Source organism: Protopterus annectens, chromosome 7.part1, assembly GCF_019279795.1.
Source record: "Protopterus annectens isolate FY-2018-M chromosome 7.part1, PAN1.0, whole genome shotgun sequence".
Classification (NCBI taxonomy): Eukaryota; Metazoa; Chordata; order Ceratodontiformes; family Protopteridae; genus Protopterus; species Protopterus annectens.
The window spans coordinates 52,355,663-52,376,032 of record NC_056740.1 but is presented as its reverse complement, the minus strand read 5'-3'; the positions used below and the strand labels follow the sequence as shown (position 1 = coordinate 52,376,032).

The 20,370-nt window shown below is 35.7% G+C and overlaps 1 protein-coding gene across 1 annotated transcript in view; it reads right to left on the bottom strand.

The window, feature by feature from the left end:
* The window catches only part of PODXL2 (podocalyxin like 2), a 784,555-nt gene extending 764,963 nt beyond the window's left edge, over positions 1-19,592 (bottom strand). Inside the window, exon 1 of the mRNA XM_044078468.1 lies at positions 18,617-19,592. Within this exon, the coding sequence (XP_043934403.1) occupies positions 18,617-19,592 (976 nt within the window). The remainder of the gene's footprint in view (positions 1-18,616) is intronic.
* Positions 19,593-20,370: the final 778 nt, after the last annotated feature.

Genomic DNA, 20,370 nt, shown 5'->3' with positions numbered 1-20,370 from the left:
TGCACTTTGCAGCTATTCCATAACTTCAGCTTCTATTTTTTTAACTTCTACTTTACTAATCTTCTGTCCCCTTTGCGATCTTATTCTTTGTACTGTGAAATTTTCCATATCTGAGTGCCTTTGCCTGTATTTCTCTTCAAACATCTTTGGAGCTGCTTTTTTGTATTTATTAGTTTGGCTTCCTTCTTTGCATAAATATTATATCATATCACATCTCTCTTTCTTTCCCATGCCTGTTTCAAAAACATATTGGTTTTGTTGTTTATATTTTTCCACTTTCTCAGTCACTTCTTTTTCCAAAGGGCCCAATGATTCCTGGTCTGTATAATGTTTTTCATGGATCTGTTGTATTAGGTTCATAGGTTATAGGCAGATACAAGGCTATCTGCCTGAGGGCATTTATAAGCCTAGCCAGAGTGTGTCGGCTTTCACCGCCCCATTGATTAATTAACTAAGCCTCTGTCAAGCAGAGCCAATGAAGTGATCCCAGGGGTGTATTTTCTGTTACCCATCCACTCGTCAAGGTTTCTCTTGAAGAGTGTTAGTGAGGGGCTCTGCCTAATATAGATAGGAATTTTGTTCCAAAGCATGGGAAGTCTCTGTGACAGGAATCTATCCCTCCAGCAAGTTCTATTTATTGCTGTAGTGAGGTTTAGCTCACTAGAGCGCATGGCTCACAGTGACTTGGATTTCTTTAGGTGGAGCATGTCCATCAATTCTGAGTTGGACATAGCTTTGTAAGTCAGGCAGAGATCACCTCTGAGTAAGCAATATGCCACTGAGTACAGACGGAGTTTTTTCAGTCGGTCTGCATAGGACATATGTTTGAGGCCAGTAATCATCTTGGTGAGGTACTTTTGTGGTCTTTCCAGCTGTGGGAAGTGTCTTGTGAGGTACATCCCAAATGGGGCATTGTACTCTATGATGGGTCTGATGAGTGACGAGTAGAGGGGCACTATAATGTCTTTATTTCTAGATGCGGACCCTTTAGTAATTAGATGGGCCACATAGAAGGATTTCCTAACTACTTTGGCAATATGATTGTCAAAGGAGAGATTACTATCTACCTGGGTCCCCATATCTCTTATTACCTCTTCTGTATTAAGGGGGCTGCCACCTATGTGGTAATTAGTGGGTGTTTTGTTTTTCCCAAATGGGATGACTATGCATTTTTTTGGCATTTAGCTTGAGGCCATGACTTTGACACCAGGTGTCTGTCTCAGTAAGGCCTTTTTGAAGGCTGTCCGTGTCAGCCGGAGAGTCAATTATGGCTCCCAGTTTGCAGTCATCGACGAACTTGGTTAGCCATAGTCCTCCTGTGTTTGCCTGTACTTCTGAGAAGTATATGCCAAACAGTTAACAGATTAATGAACACAAATTTGCATTTGAATCTTTTGACAGTTTTTCTTGTGCAAGTATTTTTCTTTCCTCTAATTTCTCTCTTTATCTTTTTGAATATCTTCTGTCTGGACATTCTGGGCTTCTTGCATAATAGTAACAATATATACTTCCTTTCTTATGGGTTTATTCCTTTTTTAATTTCTCCAAATCTTCTGTGTTTCTAATACCATGATGGGAATGGACCTCATTCCTAAGTCAAAGTATGATTAAAGTTCATAAAATTAGTATTGTTTTGATCTTTGATGTCAGCCAAAAGTGCTCTTTGCAGCACCCGCAATCTGCCCAGTAATGACTCCTTCTGCAATTTATATGGGCTTACATGTATTGGTAACATATCTAAATACGATTGTAGATTCTTTTTTATAAGATCCATTGCTCCTACTACTATTGGAACTGTCTATTTCTTCCACATTGTTCTTTCAAGTTTCTGCCTGCAGATCCTGATATTTTATGACTTTGTGTCTCTCTGTACGCAAGACAATGTAGTCACTGGGTGTGGCAATTTCAGTTATCAGTGCTACTTTTGTCTTCTTTTCTTGGACCACTATATCTGATTTTCTAGCATTTGTCTTTTGAACTGTTGATAATGGGTGATAGTAAACTTCATCATATTCTGTGATGCTTTGTGGCTCATGTTACCAGTGTTTTTCAGCCACTTCATTACCATAATATTTGCACAATCCCCAGTGCGACAGTCTTACCACATTCTTACGCCTTTAAGTATACAGTCCTTCTGCCATTAGTATGTCACAACCAGCAACAAGGTGTGCGACTGTTTCTAATTCGGTTTTACAAAACCTACATTTATCTGTTTCTCCCACATGTTCAATGGACTTTGTAAACCAGCATGTACATAGTCCACTATCTTGGGCTGCCAATATTAACCTTAGATCTCTTGGTTTGAATTTGCCTCTCCTTAACCATTCCTGCATTTGTTCCTGATCAACATGAGGTAATTCCAGAAGTTTTCTATACTTGCAACTATATTTATGCATTTTACACATTTCTTACCTTCTCATCTGGTCCTTCACCTTATATTCTTTCTTTTGTTTTTTGGCACATTCAGTTGCTGCTTGATTTTTATCTACTTCTGGTTTGATTTCCATTCCTACTTGATGCCGATATGCTTCTGCTAGATTAAGCAGTGACACCATCTTAGATTTATTCTCTTCATGTTTCAAAACTTTCACTATGTTTGGGTCTTGTGAGGTCAGCAGATATGTGTGGAGTCCCATGATTACAGATCTATACATATAATCAATTTCAAAGACGCCACCCCCTCCTTTGGAATGGAGAATATATAATCTTGGTATGCACAGATTTTTATAAATCATTTGGTGAGCATGAAACATCCTTCTTGTTTTCCTATCTAATCTATCCAACATGTTTTGGGGCCAGTCATTCACTACAAAACTGTTAAGTTAGTACAGGAAGAGCAAATTGGTTTATAGCTTGGATTTTGTTCCTAGGTGTCAATGCTGTTTTCAGGATTAATTTAAGTCTTCTAAAGTATTCCTTATTAAGTTTTATTCGCATTTGTTCATGTCTTATTGTTGATCCTTCATCAGTTCCCAAATATGTATACACTCCCTCTTGCTCAAGTTCTTTTATATCACATTCTTGTCCTAAACTGATGTTTTCCTGCTTTAAATGTTGCTTTTGTACATTTATCAAGACCAAATGACATTCTTATATCATCTGACAAAGTTTTGACAGCTTACAGTTGTACTTTCAGTTCCTCTTCTGAGTTTTTAATTATCAACAAAGAGAAGATGATAAGTCTTTACACTTTGTTGTTTTCTAGGAGCTAAATTATAGCCATGGCCTAAGTTGTTAAGTAGACAGCTTAATGGGTTAAGGGCAAGGCAGAATAGCAGCTGTGACAGACAGTCACCCTGGAATATCCCCATATGAATTTTTATCCTTGGGGTAATAATTTGTCCTTTATCATGACTTAATTGCAAGGTGGTCTGCCACTGTTTCTTGGTCACTGTAATGTAGTCAGTCAGTGTATCTCTGTGGGCTCTTATATGTACATGCATGCAGATGCACTTAATGTGTTTATACATAACTTGCTAAACCAGATTAAGCACAGCGAACATATAGTTATTAGCAATAAGCAGTAATTTATAGAAAACTAAAACTAAGCAGCATTCATGGGATCATTGGTAAGTACTAGGCAATCTGTTTGTAGACCATTACAAGCCTAGCCAAAAACCTTATTCAAAGGTTAATTCTAGCCTCAAGGAGGACAATACAAGACAGATTTGATGAGAATTTAAGGCTGGCCATCCAATTTTCTAGGTTTACTTTGAAGGTGGCAAGGCTGCTACTCTGCTTGACATGTAATGGAAGTTTGTTCCAGAAGAAAGGGATTTAATGAGATAATGTATCATACCTACATCTCATGTTCATCTACTGATGAAGTTTTAGTTCCTTTAACTCTGTATTTGAGGTACCATTTGTTCTGTGATGGAATATGATGTCAAAGAGGGTTGGATCTTTCATATCTTGAAGGGCTAGATGCAAATCTCCATGGAGGAGTCTCTAAGAGACTGGATGCAGAGAGTGAGCTACCAGTCAGTACTGATATCTAAGATTTTTGAGGCCATGGATTTTTTTAGTCACAAATCTCTGGGGTCTCTCAAGTTAAGTGATATGTTCAGACAAACGCATATTCAATAATGGTCTGATGAGATACAAATAAATGGGAATTAAGACTTATCTGAATATAGTGGAGTGGCCTTTGGAAATATGATGAGCCAGATAGAAGATTTTGCTAACTACTGTGGATACATGACAGTTGAACAATAAGGAATTATTAGCTACAATACCTTAGTTCCTTACAACATTGTTTGATTGGAGAGGTGTGTTACCTATATGGCATATGAAAATGTTTTGTTTACCAAAATGAACTATTCTACATTTCTTCATATTTAATTTGATAACATTGTCTTTGCACCAGTTGTTGTCATGGTCTAACCCATGTTGTAGAAACTGGGAATCAGTAGAAGATCAGTTAAGTTAATAACACTCAACTTACAGTCATCTGCAAAACTTAGGTAACCATAGGTCAAAAGTGTTGGCCTAAGAGTCTCAGAAGTAATATCATACAGTAGAGTGTACAATTGAGAACCCTGTGATACACCACTGGTAAATTTTTACTTTCACAAGTGGCACAAGTAACTCTGACCACATGGGTTCTTTCAGACAACCAGAAGTTGCACAAGTAACTCTGACCACATGGGTTCTTTTACACAACCAGTTAGCTATCCATCATCTAATATAAGGATTTATATTCAGATTTACAGGTTTGTCAATTATGCATTTATGGGGAATAGTATTAAAGGCCTTACTCAGGTCCAAACATGCCATATGTACTGCATAACCACTATCCACTGGTTTTGGTTACTTTTTTAAGGATATGAATGAGCTTAAAAAGGAAGGACCTTCCTGTGATAAAGCCAAATTGGTGAGAGTCCAGTGCTAACAGATTTTCAACATCCAGATTAATGACGCTGGAGATAAAACGTTCTATACTTAGTCTTCACATATCAGACTAGTGAGACAAATAGATCTATAGTTATCAGTGTATGTATTTGGGCCATCCTTGCTTAACAACATTCTAATGGCTGTTTTCCAGGCTTCAGGACTGTAACAGTGGAGAGGCATAGATTAAAGTGGTTAGGCTGAGGTTCATTTAGGTCATATTTGGCACTGATAATCACGCAACCTGGTATACTATCAAGATTCATGGATGAGGTTTTCTTAGCTTTAAAAAGGCCTAAGAGAAATTGCTCCACAGTAATCCAATGGGGGTGGCTAGGTCTGTGGAATCTGTTGAACAGCTATAACTGTGAATGGAGTAAAAATTGCCATAAATTTGTCAGCTAGGATATTAACTACTTAGCTACTTCCTTTGTGTCAGAATGGGCAGTATTATTCTGGCATAGCTCTGAACATTGTTGGATGTTAGTTCTTTACTTACCGACATAGTTAAAGAAAGATTGGAGGTTATTTTTTAGTGGCTGTTTTAAGTTCATATTCATCTCTGAGCTTTCTAATGTTTCCCTTAATCTCTTTACTGGTGTGTGATCTTAATGTAGGTAGTATGTGACCTCAAAAAACATTAAGAAATTTCTTTATCTTGTTATATAATTCATTTCTATGGTTATTACAACACACTTGTTTGTATTCAAATTTGTCGCTATATTTGGTGCAGGTAAGGACTTTCTTAGCAATATAACTGCTTAAATGTGAGTAAAAGTCAAAGGCATAGGTGGCAGCTTTAGCAATGGGATCCATCAGAGCAAGAGGACAACAGCAGAATTTATTTATGTCATTAAGTAACTGAAGAAGATCATTTTTAGCAATGTAAAGACTTCATAACAAAATGTTTCAGTGCTACAGCTGTTTTATGATTATACCTTTATACAGTACTACTAAAGAAATCAGTGCTTACATTCAGTTATCAATAACTTGGCATTGTTTTTAACACCTTTACTGAATTATCACTTAAGACATAGACACACATTTCTATAAAACAAGACATACCAACATGCTCACAGATACAAACATTATACAAGGCATATATTCTTTTGCATAATTATCATCAATCCAACATTACATAAATTAGGCAAACAGCAACAAGGAGAAAATCAGTCCCAATGTAGAAAAAAGCAGGTTAAATACTTGAGCAACAACAGTGGGACAACCATGGCAAAGCACATATATTTAATAAACAATAAGCAGTAAACAGGCAAGCGCTTTCGGAGATGCCTCCTTCATCCTATCAATACAAAAAATATAAAACCAGTCTGCATATAAATACACTTGAAAAAACAATTACATTTATTAATTTAATTAATTTATTTAACCAATTAATATTTTCTAGCCTTTAAAATAGGTTTTAATGGTATAAAACCATTTAAGCCTGGTGGAACATCAGCTCTCAAACCAGCTATCCAGTGGGTTTCTTTAACTTCTGTGGCATTCTTGTATCACCACCTCTAGGTGCAGGAGTGGAAATATCCAAAGCCATAAATTTAAAATCATGCTGTGGAAATTCATTTGAGCTACTGCACTTCTTTGCACATTTGTCCGTATATCACCCTTATGCTGTAAAATACGTTCCTTTAACATTCTATTGGTTTTACCAACATAAAAAGAAATGCATTCTGAACAGATTGCTATATAAATCACATTTTTAATATAACAGCATACATAGTGTGAACACTTATATATCCTTTTAGTAACAGGATGCTCAAACACATTATCAGTCTTAATATACCTGCATGCCTTACATCTTTTGCATGGATATGTACCTGATTTCTACTATATAATTTACCTAAGTTATTCTTATCACCAGGTCATGGTCTATAACATAACAGACTCTTTAAGTTACGATTTCTCTTGTAGCTGAAGTTTGGCACATCACCTACTATATTTTTCATCCTGTCATCAGACAGTAATATCTTCCAGTTATTTTGCATTATATTATTTATATATTTAAAATCAGTACTAAAAGTAAAGGGTATCCTAATCTTACATATCTTTCTCTGTCCCTTATTAAATGAATCTCCAGTATTCTTTGAATACCAAGGTCTACCTTTCCGTCTCTCATGGACTTAACCCTTTCTGATGCTTCCCTAACTTCCTTACTTTTGTAACCACGTTCTAACAAACTATTCTCTGTTACATTTATATGATGTAAAAAAAATCACTTTCCTTACTATAAAGTTGGGAAGTTCTCAGAAGCTGATTACCCATGACAGTCTTAAAAATATGGTGGGGGTGCATGCTACCCCTATCCAATAGAGCATTTTTCCAGCATGACTTATGGTATAACAAAGTGCCTATTTTATCCCCTTCATCCACTTTTAATAAAATATCAAAAAATTCTTTAAAATCTACTGATGAATGCACAGTAAATCTTAAAAATGTGGTGGTTGTCTCTAAATAGTTAACAAAAGCATCCAATTGTTGCGTATCCCCTTTCCACAAAAAAAGACATCATCCACAAATCTGCGATATAAACCCATATGTACTAGCCATGTATCTCATCTCCCATTCAGCTAGAACCAGGTTTGCATAGCTGTTAGCACAGGATGTGCCCATGGCAACACCCCAACGCTGTAAATAAAACTTCTGTTCAAAGGCAAACAGGTTGTTCCCAAGTACAATACTCAACAATCTGCATATTAAGTTCAACAAATTTTTTGCCCATATATGCTACTCTTTCATTGTTTCCTTGTAAATTACTTTTCTAATCTCTCTAACCAATCGTTTTTAAACTTCTCTGATTGACTCCTATGGTTACTGTACAATATTTTAAATCCCTACTAAGTATACCTTTTTTAAAAACAACTTCTGTTCTAGATATAACTAAAAACTCTACCAGAGCAGGTTTTTTACTTGGGATTCCCCTGTCCCTTTGCCTATACTCTGATACAAATCCCTGATAGGGAAGGCAGGCTCTAGCCTGCAGTCAAAATGTCTTCTTGGCGTCTTCCCATTCTATTACCTTTTCCATTCTAGCTATTTACTCCCAATACATTGGTTCCTTTGCCAGTTTTTTTCCAGTAAATTCCAGCCCCCTCTTTCCTATTTTCTACCCCTAATTGCAGTAATCCCTATTGGCAAAATCTCCTTTCTCCATTCTTGTGTTGGCTTAGTTCTAGGAATATTTTCTGCTTCTTTATGAACACAATATTCTGTATGGCTGTTGCTATTCTCCTTAAGGATCTGCATCCAAAATCCTAGTCTCTCCTTACTTCTTGAATTTCCTCCCTGCTTCATCATCATCATCCCTTTCACCTTAAATTATACTTTTCTGCTTCTGCTGTGTATATGAGCCTTAACTATGTAGCTCTAAAATACTTTTTCAAATCAGGTAATCCTAAACCAACTTGCTCTGTTGGAAGTATCAGCTTATCCCACTTGATCCTTGCCCTCTTCTCCTCCCGGATAAAAATCCATCAACTCTTCATTAATTACTGTCCACAAAGTCTTCTCTAATTAACTAAAAGGACTACAAATATTTTCATTGCATGTGTCTTGCTGTCTATATCCATAAAAAGAGCTCCAAGTGTATTAGTTTTTAAATTATCTTTTGTTTAGTCTCTTTCCACATATCCTTAGCTGCTATAACTGAATCCTTTTAATCCATATGCCTAAGCACTTCATTTTATCATGGCCCCATAAATGTTGGTATTGCTGAACCATTTCATGTGTGGGTGCCTTGTTTGCAGCTATAGCCCTTGTTTTATCTTCATTATTGTTATTTCCTGAAAAGTCTTGAAGCTGTCTTAAACATTTCACAACACTGAGATGTCCTTTTCTGGTTTTATCAGGTACAAAATAATATCTGCAAATAAAGCCAACTTTTCTTGATTACCATACCAGTTATATCCTTGAATTTCTGAGTCCATTATTTTCTTTGCCAATGGCTCTAAAAATAACATAAATGGCAAAGGCAAAGAGGACACCCTTGCATGGTTCTTCTGTTCAGACATAATTTATCAGAGAGTTACCATCCCACTTTAAGTTTTGCCTCTGATACCTCATATATCCTCCTAATTAACCTTCCATTGCCCTACTTATAAAATCACAGCTTACTCTGTAGAATGCTTTCTCTGCATTAAGACCCACCAACAACAGTGACATATTCTTACATTCTTTTTCCCTCTGAAACATCATGGTTCTATTAATGCTGTCAGATGTTTGTATCCCCTCCACAAACCACACTGATTCATATCTATCAATTTTGGCAACACCTGTATCATTCGTTTAGTGAATACAGACATAAACACTTTATAATCATGGTTTAAAATTGAAATGGGCCTATATAAAGCTGGGTCTGATGGATCTTTACCATCCTTAGGTATTACAGCCACCAAAGCTTTCCAGGATGTTGGTGTTCCCCTCCTTTTAAAATACTGTTAAACAAAACCTTCCAAATCTTTATAACTTTCTTCCCTCCTAGATTCAAAACTTCTACAGGAATATCATCTATTGCTGGAGACTTTCCTGTAGCTTGATTATATGTCACCATTTTTATCTCATGTCCCCCTATCTTAAGTCTTAACTGTGAGCCTCATCTACCTCTAACTTTGGCATACTTAAGTCTTGCATTAATATGTCCATTTGTGCTCATTCTTGATTTCCATATGCCACTGCTTTACACAAATGTTCATAAAATTTCCAAAATATGTCTAATATCTCTCCAGGATCTCTGGTTATTTTCATGTTATAGGTTCCCTCAGTTTGGCAACAAACCTTTCTACTTTCTATTGCATATGTTGATGTGCTCAACGTTTTTGTGCTCTGGAGTTATATAAAAAAACAGTTGTATAACATCAGTCTTTCTAAACTCATGTATATTATCCAGGTACTCCCTTATTTTCTCTTCCTGTCTTGTGAGATTTCCAATATTCTGCAATACATTAACCCTAGTAAGGCCCTGTAAATAATTCTTGTTACTTCTTAATCATATCTCTTTTTCTTTTATTTGTACCCTATTTTTAAACTCCACTTTTATTTTAGCCAACTCAATAGCTACAACTTCTGGAGATATTTACATCGTCCCTAATAACTCTCAAGTAATTTCCACTACCTGTGCCTTAAGCTCCTCTCTTTTTAACAAGTAGGTGGGGAAGCACCAGTGTCTCATTTTTACTTCATTACTCTGCATTTTTATATTAGTCTTTACTGGTGCATAATCTGAAATAGGTATTTGGATGTGTGTCTAAGCTTTTACTTAATGCACATGTTCCCATGAAATATAATTTCTGTCTAATCTAGCCCAATTATTGAACTTTGGAGAATATTGTGTAAATTCTCTCTGAGTTCCTACTGCTGAATTCATTTCTGCCATACCAAATATTTTTATAAATTTCTTCAAAAATCTACCTCTTTTGTTACACTTTCCCTTCTAGGTCCCCCAGAACTGTTAAAATTAATTCCAGCCCACACTAGTAAGCAATATTCCCTACTGAAGGCTAATTATTTCTCAAAACAAATTCTTAAGCACGGGAATAGCAGTTTTAGATGGAATATAAATACATGCCAGCATAATCCTCCTCCCTTTCTGGAAGCCACTTACTACTCACAAATCTGTCATTACTACTTTCTTCTCTCTTCTATCACTATTGGAGCTCCTCTAGCAATTACTATAAGTAGTCCTCTTTTCCTTTGTCCCTGATATTCTGCTGAATAGCCATCCTAAAATCAATTCTTTATCAAATTCAAAAGCTCACTTCTTTCCAAATGTGCCTCTTGTACCATTGCTATTTGCAGTCTGCATTTTTTAATATAATTCAATACTCTTATCTTTTTTATCTATGCATGTGAGGGCATTCATGTTCCAAAATAATATGGATAGTGTAGCCATTATGATAAAAAGATATTATTCCACCTATTATATGTAATAGCTTTTTTAAATATCTATTTCCAGATTTTATGTTACATGTGCCTATTAATGTTTGGCATGTTGATCCTTCATACAGTTGTTTCTTGTCCTCTCCATTTTAACCTATATCACATTTTACAACACTTTTTGTTTTAATGAAAACACTCAAACAAAAATAAACACACTCCAGAGTATCCCATAACCTATTAACTTAAAACAAACACACAAAACTATATACATGAAGTTAATCCCCCTAACAGGAACACTTGTCTCAAATCAAGAGCTGCATCCACATGCATTACCAAACCTAAAATCAAGCTTATACATACTAAGGCACATGTTTCAACCTGTGCTCCTAGTTACACTAATTGATGTCTGTTCTTGATTTATCTTTATTTCCCTCCAAGATGTGAATAAATGGCTTACATGCTTTCAGAAAACATTAACATTTAGCCTTAAGAAAAAGTGCACTGGCTATGTTTAAATAAAAATAAATTATACACTGTTCTAGTAAATGCATTGAAGTACTTAGGCACCAGGAAAGCATCTATTTCTTATTCATCTTCAATAATTTTATTTTTTTTTTCATTAAACTTCTTGCTCTTGTACCTTTTAATTTTATATTTCACCCAGCACACAATGTCCAGAACTCTTGAAATGTATTGCCTTCATCTATAGTCAGTTTGTCTCCATGGAAACATAAGAACAGAATGTACAGCTGCCCTCAGCTGCAGACTTCTCAACTTACATTTATCATTTATTTGCTGATGGTAAAACATTCATTACATGCACAGTTCTCTCTTATCTCTGAAGCCTCCTGCTTACACAAATAATTTGTTATTAGATTAAACTAAAGGCATTAATCCGGACATTTAACTATGCAACAGTAAGAGAAAGCATCTCCACTGTACAAATAATATATTCAGTACACTTCCCTATCCCATCCCAACAGCCCAAAGCCTCTGCTTACCAACTTAAACATGCTTTTGTTCAGCCTTTCTTCTCTTTCTACATTATAATGCCTATACTTCTTAAAAGTAAAAAAAAGGAAAAAAGTACTTGTTTACTTTAGTATCTTTATCATATACAACAATCATTAAAAATGCTTTACTATATAATGTACAATTTGTACGATTAAATGTTTTCTGCAAATACTATTAAGAACAAAAAGTGTTTTACTTATAGTTACTTTCTTTTTTGTCTTTTAGTGTCCTACCAAACACTAACAACATGAAGTGGGGGTATATACACTTCAGTCCCACACAAGTTTAACAAAGTTACCTAAAGTCCAATCTTTCTCAGGCACTTTTTCTTGTAAAGCCTTATTTCACAAATGTGATTAATGCTTTACATTTAGTCACTACCTGCTGTGTTGTTTAGTCTTCAATCTGTTCACCTCCATCTCCCAACCCCAAACTCTGGTTCAAGCCCATGGTTCTTCTGATCCTTCTAGTCAACTCTTGTACTTTTTTATGTCTCTCAAGCATTTCTTTTGGAACAGTGGAAAATGTTTTGTTGGCAAAATATCTCTATGAGCTTTATTATCAGAAGAATGAGAAGTGGAACCCCTTCTGTTTGATGTTTGACCTCACTTTTTTGGACAAACTTTTGTATTTGCCCCTTACCTTGTTCTGCATCAAAAAATTACTTTAATCCACAGAAAAATAAATATTTTGAAGACAGCTGGATATAACAGGTTGAATCTCACACCTACCTCTCAACATTCACTGACTGCTGGGATAAAATTGTTTCTTTTCTACCTGGTGTACAGTGAATAATCATTTTCTATGAACAGTCTACTGTCTCCAATTTTTAATACTTAGCCATTCTGCCACAATTTTGTCAGGATCAGCTCTTTCTGCTGGTGTGATTGCATATTTAACAATACATGTCTTGACTACTTCCTCCTGGCTAGGTTTGGAGCATTCACACAATGTGCCCCTTCAATTAACAAATCATTCTGTGAAATACCAGTCCAGTTGCATATCTGTACTTTTATAAAATTAATACAGTCTGTTCCTTCCAGTTTCCCTGGTACAGTAGAAAATTACAGGCTTTCTCTATATACTCTGTCCTCTAACTCTACCATTTTAAACAGCTCTTCTTGAGCAATATCATACTCAGCCAGCCTTTTCTTCATTTCAGTGCCTGATTTTTGTAGTTTTATCAGTTCATATGACTAGATTTAAAATTATTTGTGAGGAAAAAGAATCTTGAATTGACGTTTGCCAATAATGGAATGGAATGGAACAAGGGGTGGTATAAGAAAGAAAAGCATTTTCAACCCCCCCATTACATCCACAACTCATTTTTTTGAAAATTTGGTAGAAAAAGAGTTAAGGAATGGAATACAACACAACAGAATTTGTTCCAATCTCCCCTTTGAAAGAGAAATAATTGCTTCAGGAATTAGCAGGTAATAGTTACCTGAGGGTGATGAAATCGGACAGAAGGGGAGGAACAGTACTTATGGATATTATGACATATGTAGCTAAAATGATGGAGAATTTGAGTGATGAAAACAAATATTCCAGGGTTTCTAAGAACAAAATCAAAGTTGCTTATAAGAAAATAGACTTTGTGTTGAAAGAGCTGCTAGAATAGGGAATGGTTAACATAGAGACTTATGAATATTTAACAATAGAAAAGCCTATAGTACCATCTATTTTGGGCATACCTAAGACAAACAAGTATATAGATGATCCACCTTTAAGACCAATTGTGGCTGCTAATGGGTCTAAGACCTGCCGCCTAGCAAAGTTCTTAGATTTTAAATTGAAGAAGACTTGGAAGGAACAGGAAGGTATATTAAAGGATTAGTGGGATTTTCTTGAAAGCATTAAGTTATAGATACATATTGAAAAAAAAATATTTTTGCAACTATTGATATAGTAGATCTTTTTCCAGTAATCCCTCACAACACAGGGCTAGGGTGGTTAGAAGAAGCCCTGTTAAGTAAAGGAGGGCTCACTGGCATGTAATTCATGGTATATCTTGACCTGATGGAATTAGTGTTAAAAATAATTTTACTTACTTTGAAGGAGAATTTTATAGACAAGAAAGTGGGGTAGTTATAGGGACCTCTTGTGCCCCAATATATACTAACATTATATTAAATATGTGGGAACAGAAATTTATTTACAACTCCAAATATTTTGAATGTTGGAAATTACATAAGAGGTACCTGGATGATATATGCATTTCTGGATAGACACAGAAGACAAGTTAATTGAATTTATTGCATATATTAATAGTACCACTAACTTTTTAAGATTTAACCACAAAATAACATATGACAGTATGAACTAGTTGGATGTCAATATACACAAAAATAATGTGACTAAAAGTTTTAAATCTACAGTAAATAGGAAGAGTACATTCTTCAGCTCTTATTTATACCTTACTAGTGCCCATCCATATAAACAAAAATGAAGTATAGTAAAAGGCCAGCATGTCAGAGTTTGAAAAATGACCACAGATGAACAAGATTTTATTAAAGAGTGTGAAACCCTGAAAGAGATGTTCTAAAATAGAAAATATCCACAGGATATGTTAGAAGAGGTTATTAAAGAAGTAAAAGATGATACAAATGACAGGTCTGCTCCGCTTTTAGGAAAACACATGAATCTGAGTAATGGGAGCAATAGTGAAGGTAAGGAAGGTAGCAACAGTAATAAGAATGAATTTAAGGGATCATTTGTTACTAATCTCAATGGAGATTCTGGGATTATAAAAAATACTATAACCACAGAATGGAATAGATTTGCTAAGCTTTCAGACTTGGAATGCAGTTTTAAGGCACCTCTTAAGTTTGTATTTAGAAAATGGTACAGTATCAAAGACATTCTTAAACAAAAGAATACCACAATAGGTATGGAAACAGAAAAAAGGTAGGCACTTGTAAATGTGGAACCTGCGCCCGATGTCTCTATATTAAAAATAAGGAGTTTATTTATATTAAATGTAGGGATACTCACATTAGAGGCAAGAAGTATAGTAATTGTAATCGTGCTGGAGAAATATATATTGCCCTACGTGATGAGTGTGAGGCATTTTATATAGAGAAGATTGAGCACAGGCTAAAAAGGAGAATATATGAACACGCTTATGCTATTAGGTCTAAGGATGAGAAAACTGCCTTATACAAACATACCCTTAGTTGTAAATAACAAACTGCCAGAAAACCACAAACTGAAGAAAAACAGACCAGAAGGCAGGAAATGTGAATACTGCAATGGGGAACAAAAAGTAAAAGCGCTAATTTTATATGTGTTTTGATTAAATAAAGTATGTTTTCCACAGATAAACAGACTTAGAATATTGGATTTTACATTTTTTGTACCCACTGGAGTATTCACATTTTCTGCCTTCCGGTGTAATACCCTTAGTTGTAGATTATCTAAGTTTACATTTTTTGTATTAGAAGAAGTACCCATAGACCCTAGAGGTGGGCCATGGGAAACAAAGATTGATAAAAGAGGTATATTGGCAACACATTCTGGAAGCTAATGAATCACCTGGCTTGAATGAAAATGTTTCCCTAGCCCCAGTTTTAAAATTGAGGACAGCTGGGTTGTAATGAGCCATCTCCTATGAAGTTAATATATTTTTGTATACTTAAGAGTGTTTTAACAGTGTAAATTAATGTAAAAAGTTTTGTTATGACTTTTGGATATTAGATGGCACATTTGGTTTGTGGGCTGTCTGTCTTTGTGAGCCATTTTGGGACAGTCTGGGTCACCTCCTGTGAGAGTTGAACACTGGACTTCATTTTTGTGGGGTAAAAACCTTGACCTTTAGGCTCATCTCTCTCATTACATTTTTAAGTGAATTTAACATTTCAGAATGTTTTACAAAGCTTTTAACAATGTTTTTACATATTAACAGTTTTAAGTTATTTTATACTCACTAACAAGTATTTTAGTGGTTTTAGGTTATATGTTTGTATGATTTCAGTTTGTTTTAATTTAGAAATCAACAGTAATTAATGGAATTTGCATTAATTGATCAAGTATTATGGGAAAATTATTTAAGCAGTTTTAGAAGGTTTAAGCACTCATCTGATGAAGTCTTGGCATAAAAATGCTGTGAATCAGTTAAACGTTTATGTGTTTTTAAGTTTATGAATAAAAGTGACAATTATTCCTGGTTCTGGTTTGTCTGATTCTTCACAAGTGCCTTTAGTCAGGTTATCTGAATGGCTGTTTAAAGCTTCTTTCATTTTTTTCCAGCTGTTTGTTATTTGAGATGATGTACTACTTCAGTGTTTCATTTATTTTACTCAGCTCTGAGCACATTTCATTTATTTATTTTTTTCTAAATGACTGGAGACCATCTCTTGTACCAAATCTGGAGCTTGAACTGCTTTTTGCTGAACAGCTACAAGATGCTTTCTTATAGCAATAACCCACGCCTGGGTGTGGGTAATGCTGGATTTACCCACGGTTGGTGTGGTTTGGTCACGAGGGTGAAAAAAATAATTACTTTTCTTAAATAATGGCATTGTATAATGCCTCCTTGCTGCCCTTCCGCAGCTGTCTGGTATTCTGTGGCAGTTCTGATGTACTGCGCATGCCTACGCAGTACATCAGAGCTGTGGGCAAAAGCAACGGAGAAAGCAAGATCTCCGTTGCTTTTTACAAACTGTTTCACTATGTTAAATGGGTTTAACATAGTGAGACAGCTTTAAAAAAGCAACGGAGAATCTCCGTTGCTTTTTTAAAGCTGTCTCGCTATGTTAAACCCATTTAACATAGCGAGACAGTTTTGAAAAAAGCAACGGAGAAAGCAAGATCTCCGTTGCTTTTTACAAACTGTCTCGCTATGTTAAAGGAGTTTGACATAGCGAGACAGCTTTAAAAAAAGCAACGGAGAATCTCTGTTGCTTTTTTTAAAGCTGTCTCGCTATGTCAAACTCATTTAACATAGCGAGACAGTATGAAGCAATGGAGATCTTGCGTTCTCCGTTGCTTAAAAAAAGAGTTATAGTAATGGAAAAAGTCTGGGCGACCGGAACTTTTTTCCATTACTATAACTGACAAAGTAGCAACGAAGCTGCAAATATACCCAAACCTCCAGAAAGAGCAGCAAGCAAGAAGGAAACGACCACGGGGAGTATGCCAAGAATCACTATAAGGCACAAAATCACTGGAAACCATACAAGTCCAAGTCCAAAAATGAAATGCACAATGTTTATTTTAACGTCTCACAACAAACACGTTTTCGTTGCCCATGCAACTTCCTCAGAAAGCAATAACAAACAGACATACCCTGGTATTTTATATACAACAGTTAATGAATTAATATGAAAATTGATTGCCTGTTAAAGTCTTAAAGAAATAAATGAAAAAATCATGAACTTCTAAACCATAAATAATTTAAACATAAGTATGTTCTATTAATATTGGATAAAATTAATAAATTGTATTAACACAGTTTAAAACACAAATAAATATTATTCCATTGTGTTTGAAAATATAAAAACACATATAAAAATATTATAAACATAATTTATATATATATTATATAGTGTATGTTTTAATACAATCACAATATGTATACACAGTATTAGTGAGATGATTTAAATACACCAATACTTTTAAAACTGCCTTTTGTTGAATTACAACAATTCTGCTCTAAGCTTCAAATAAGGCATGATGGAAATAAGGTCATTAAGACCCGGAGCCTTATTTGAGGCTAGCAGTATCTGCCAGCATGTCTCCCTATGTGATAACCTGGCTTCCCAGTGTCCTCCCCTAGAGTTTTTTGGTACCGATTCCAGCACATAAAACATAAAAAAGGCAGATTGGCACACCAATGTGTGCTTATAAAGTGCATTAGTACTGCTTTTCTTATGAATCTCATAATAGTGTTCGTATATACGTCTCTTGAGCTGTCTTTCGGTCTTGCCTACATAAAATGCTTGGCAAGACCTGCAGACAGCCAAGTAGACTAAACCTGCAGAGTTACAATTATGGTATTTCTGTGAATAAATCTTCCTATTCCTACTTTCCAAATATAGGTGTTCCTGATTAATGACATGTTTGCACTGTTTACAATGCCCACAACGAAAAGTACCCGTTCTAAGTTGGTTAGAAGTACTTACATGTATATTTTGTTCCAAAAGATTTTTAATATTGAGTCCTCTTTTGTAAACAGTGTTGCATGTCATATCCTTAAGATTATTTAAATCTGTAAAGTCCTTAAAGGTCTCCATTTCTTTCTGGATGATATACCTAATGTGTCCTGCATCTTGACTAAAGGCAGTGACAAATGTCAGATTAGAACTTGTAAAATTGGAAGTGGAAGGAAAACTTTCCATGTGTGTATCAGTAGGCCCTCTACCCAGAATAGGAAAAAATCTAGTACCCCTAGCTAAACTAACCTCTTCCCAGATCGATTTTATTAGAGGTATGGGGTATCCCCTATCAATAAACAGCAAACTCAGTTTTTCACACTCAGTGCTGAAATACTGATCGTCCAAAGTCATGCGTGAAACCCTAACAAATTGTCCCTTGACAATGGACCTTTTTTGAAATTTGGGGTGGGAACTAGAGTAATGCAAATAGCTGTTGGCAAAAGAAGGCTTTCTGTATACCCGGGACCCAAAGCAGTTGGTATGTTTGTACAGGGTTACATCTAAATAATTAACTTCATGAACTGAAATTTGATAAGTAAATTTCAAAAATTCAGTAGTAGAATGCAAGTAATTGACAAATTCATCTATACATTGCTTCGGTCCTGTCCAGAAAATACAAATATCGTCCAGAAATCGGGTGTAGTGAGTCCAAAACTTGGAATACTCACTTTGTAAGACAAATTTATTTTCCCATACAGACAAAATCATGTCTGCATAGGTCGGAGCACAATTGGCCCCCATAGATACACCCGATATCTGTTGGAAGTATTCCCCACCAAAATACACATAGTTATATTTGAGAACCAGTTCCAATAAGTGCATAACTAACACCACATCATTGTTGGTAACACCTGCACATGCCCACAATGCCTCTTCCATCCAAGCCAAGCCTATTGTTGAGGGGATGACCGAAAAAAGGTCTACCACGTCTATAGTCACAAACAGTAGATCAGATCTATACAAATCACTGGTAATCCCACGTAGAAATTCCCAAGAATCCTTTAGGAGATGTTGTTGCTTGCCCCATAGCTGCTTTAATTTCCAATCCAAATATTTGGAGAGGTTATGGGTTTTAGACCCCTGAGCAGCTACAATAGGCCTCAAAGGAGGGTCCATGGCGTTTTTGTGGATTTTTGGCACTCCAAAGATGGTGGGAACTTTAGGATGTAAATTACTAAGAAAAGTATAAAGGTCCTGCTCGATAACCTCCTGATCCAGGAGATCCTTAATGACCATATCGATCTTCTTGTATGACATGTGTACCTCATTTAGGGAAACAATGGTGTATTTGGTCGTATCATTTAATATATCATGCATTTTTGCCTCATATATCATCTGTTCCATGATGACCGTACCACCCCCTTTGTCGGGTTGCATGATCCGGACAGATGTGTCACAACATAGCTCAGTGAGAAGGGCATTCTCTGCCTGTGTAAGATTAGAATGATTGTTAAACCTGCCCACTTGGCTACGTATTGTGTGAACAATCCTATTTTCCAGGTTACTGATTTGTGGATGTAACGGAGGGTTGTAGGTACTAGATTTTTTAAGCATAAGACAAGGGGCCATACTGTCAGATCCAAGAATGTGCTGAAGATTAAGCTTACGCATGAAAAGTTTAACATCAAGAATAGTATTGACCATATTGTAATTTCTGCTGGGTACAAACTTGAAACCCTTCGTGAACAGGGAAAACCAAAGTTCAGTTATAACTGTGTCACTGTAATTGTAAATATGGTATCCATTAAGTGTGTGTTTGGAAAAATTTCCAAGATCTGTAACCTCAATGTTCCCATATTTTACCATTCCTGATTCTGATCTCTTCTCCACCCCCTGTTTTTGCCCCCCCCGACAATCCGGGCAGAGCAGGGTGCTGGATAATGCTGTTGACCCTGTTGTTTGTAAGCCTGCTGGCGAAGACGTTCTGATCTCCTGGGAAAAAAATCAGGATCAGAATATGTCTCGTCATCAAATGGATGTAACGGTGGGGGAGAAGAAAAATCCTGTCCAGGAGACAGTATATCCCGTGTATTGGTAGTATCCCTATACCCTGGCTGATGTAATGTACCACCCCTAGAATTGGGTGGATTAGGGTATTGCCTACCATCCTGATATTCCCTGATGTCTCTATTGAGCTTCCTGTATTTTTGATTAAGCACTGTGTTGCATTGTTGGTCTACCTGTGTCCTAAGTGCATAATATTTACGTTTTTCAGAATCAATGGTAAACTTTAAATCTGAAGTGACATTTTCATTAAGTTTAAAAATCTCTAGTTGTAAAGTTTTGATTTCAGTATCATTTCTTTTTATAATGGCTCTGACAATGCCAAAGCCACATTCATCAAAAATCTTAATCAACTCTAAATGAAAATCACTCCCACAAATAACATTATTAGGAAATTTATGTACACGCAAACCTTTTG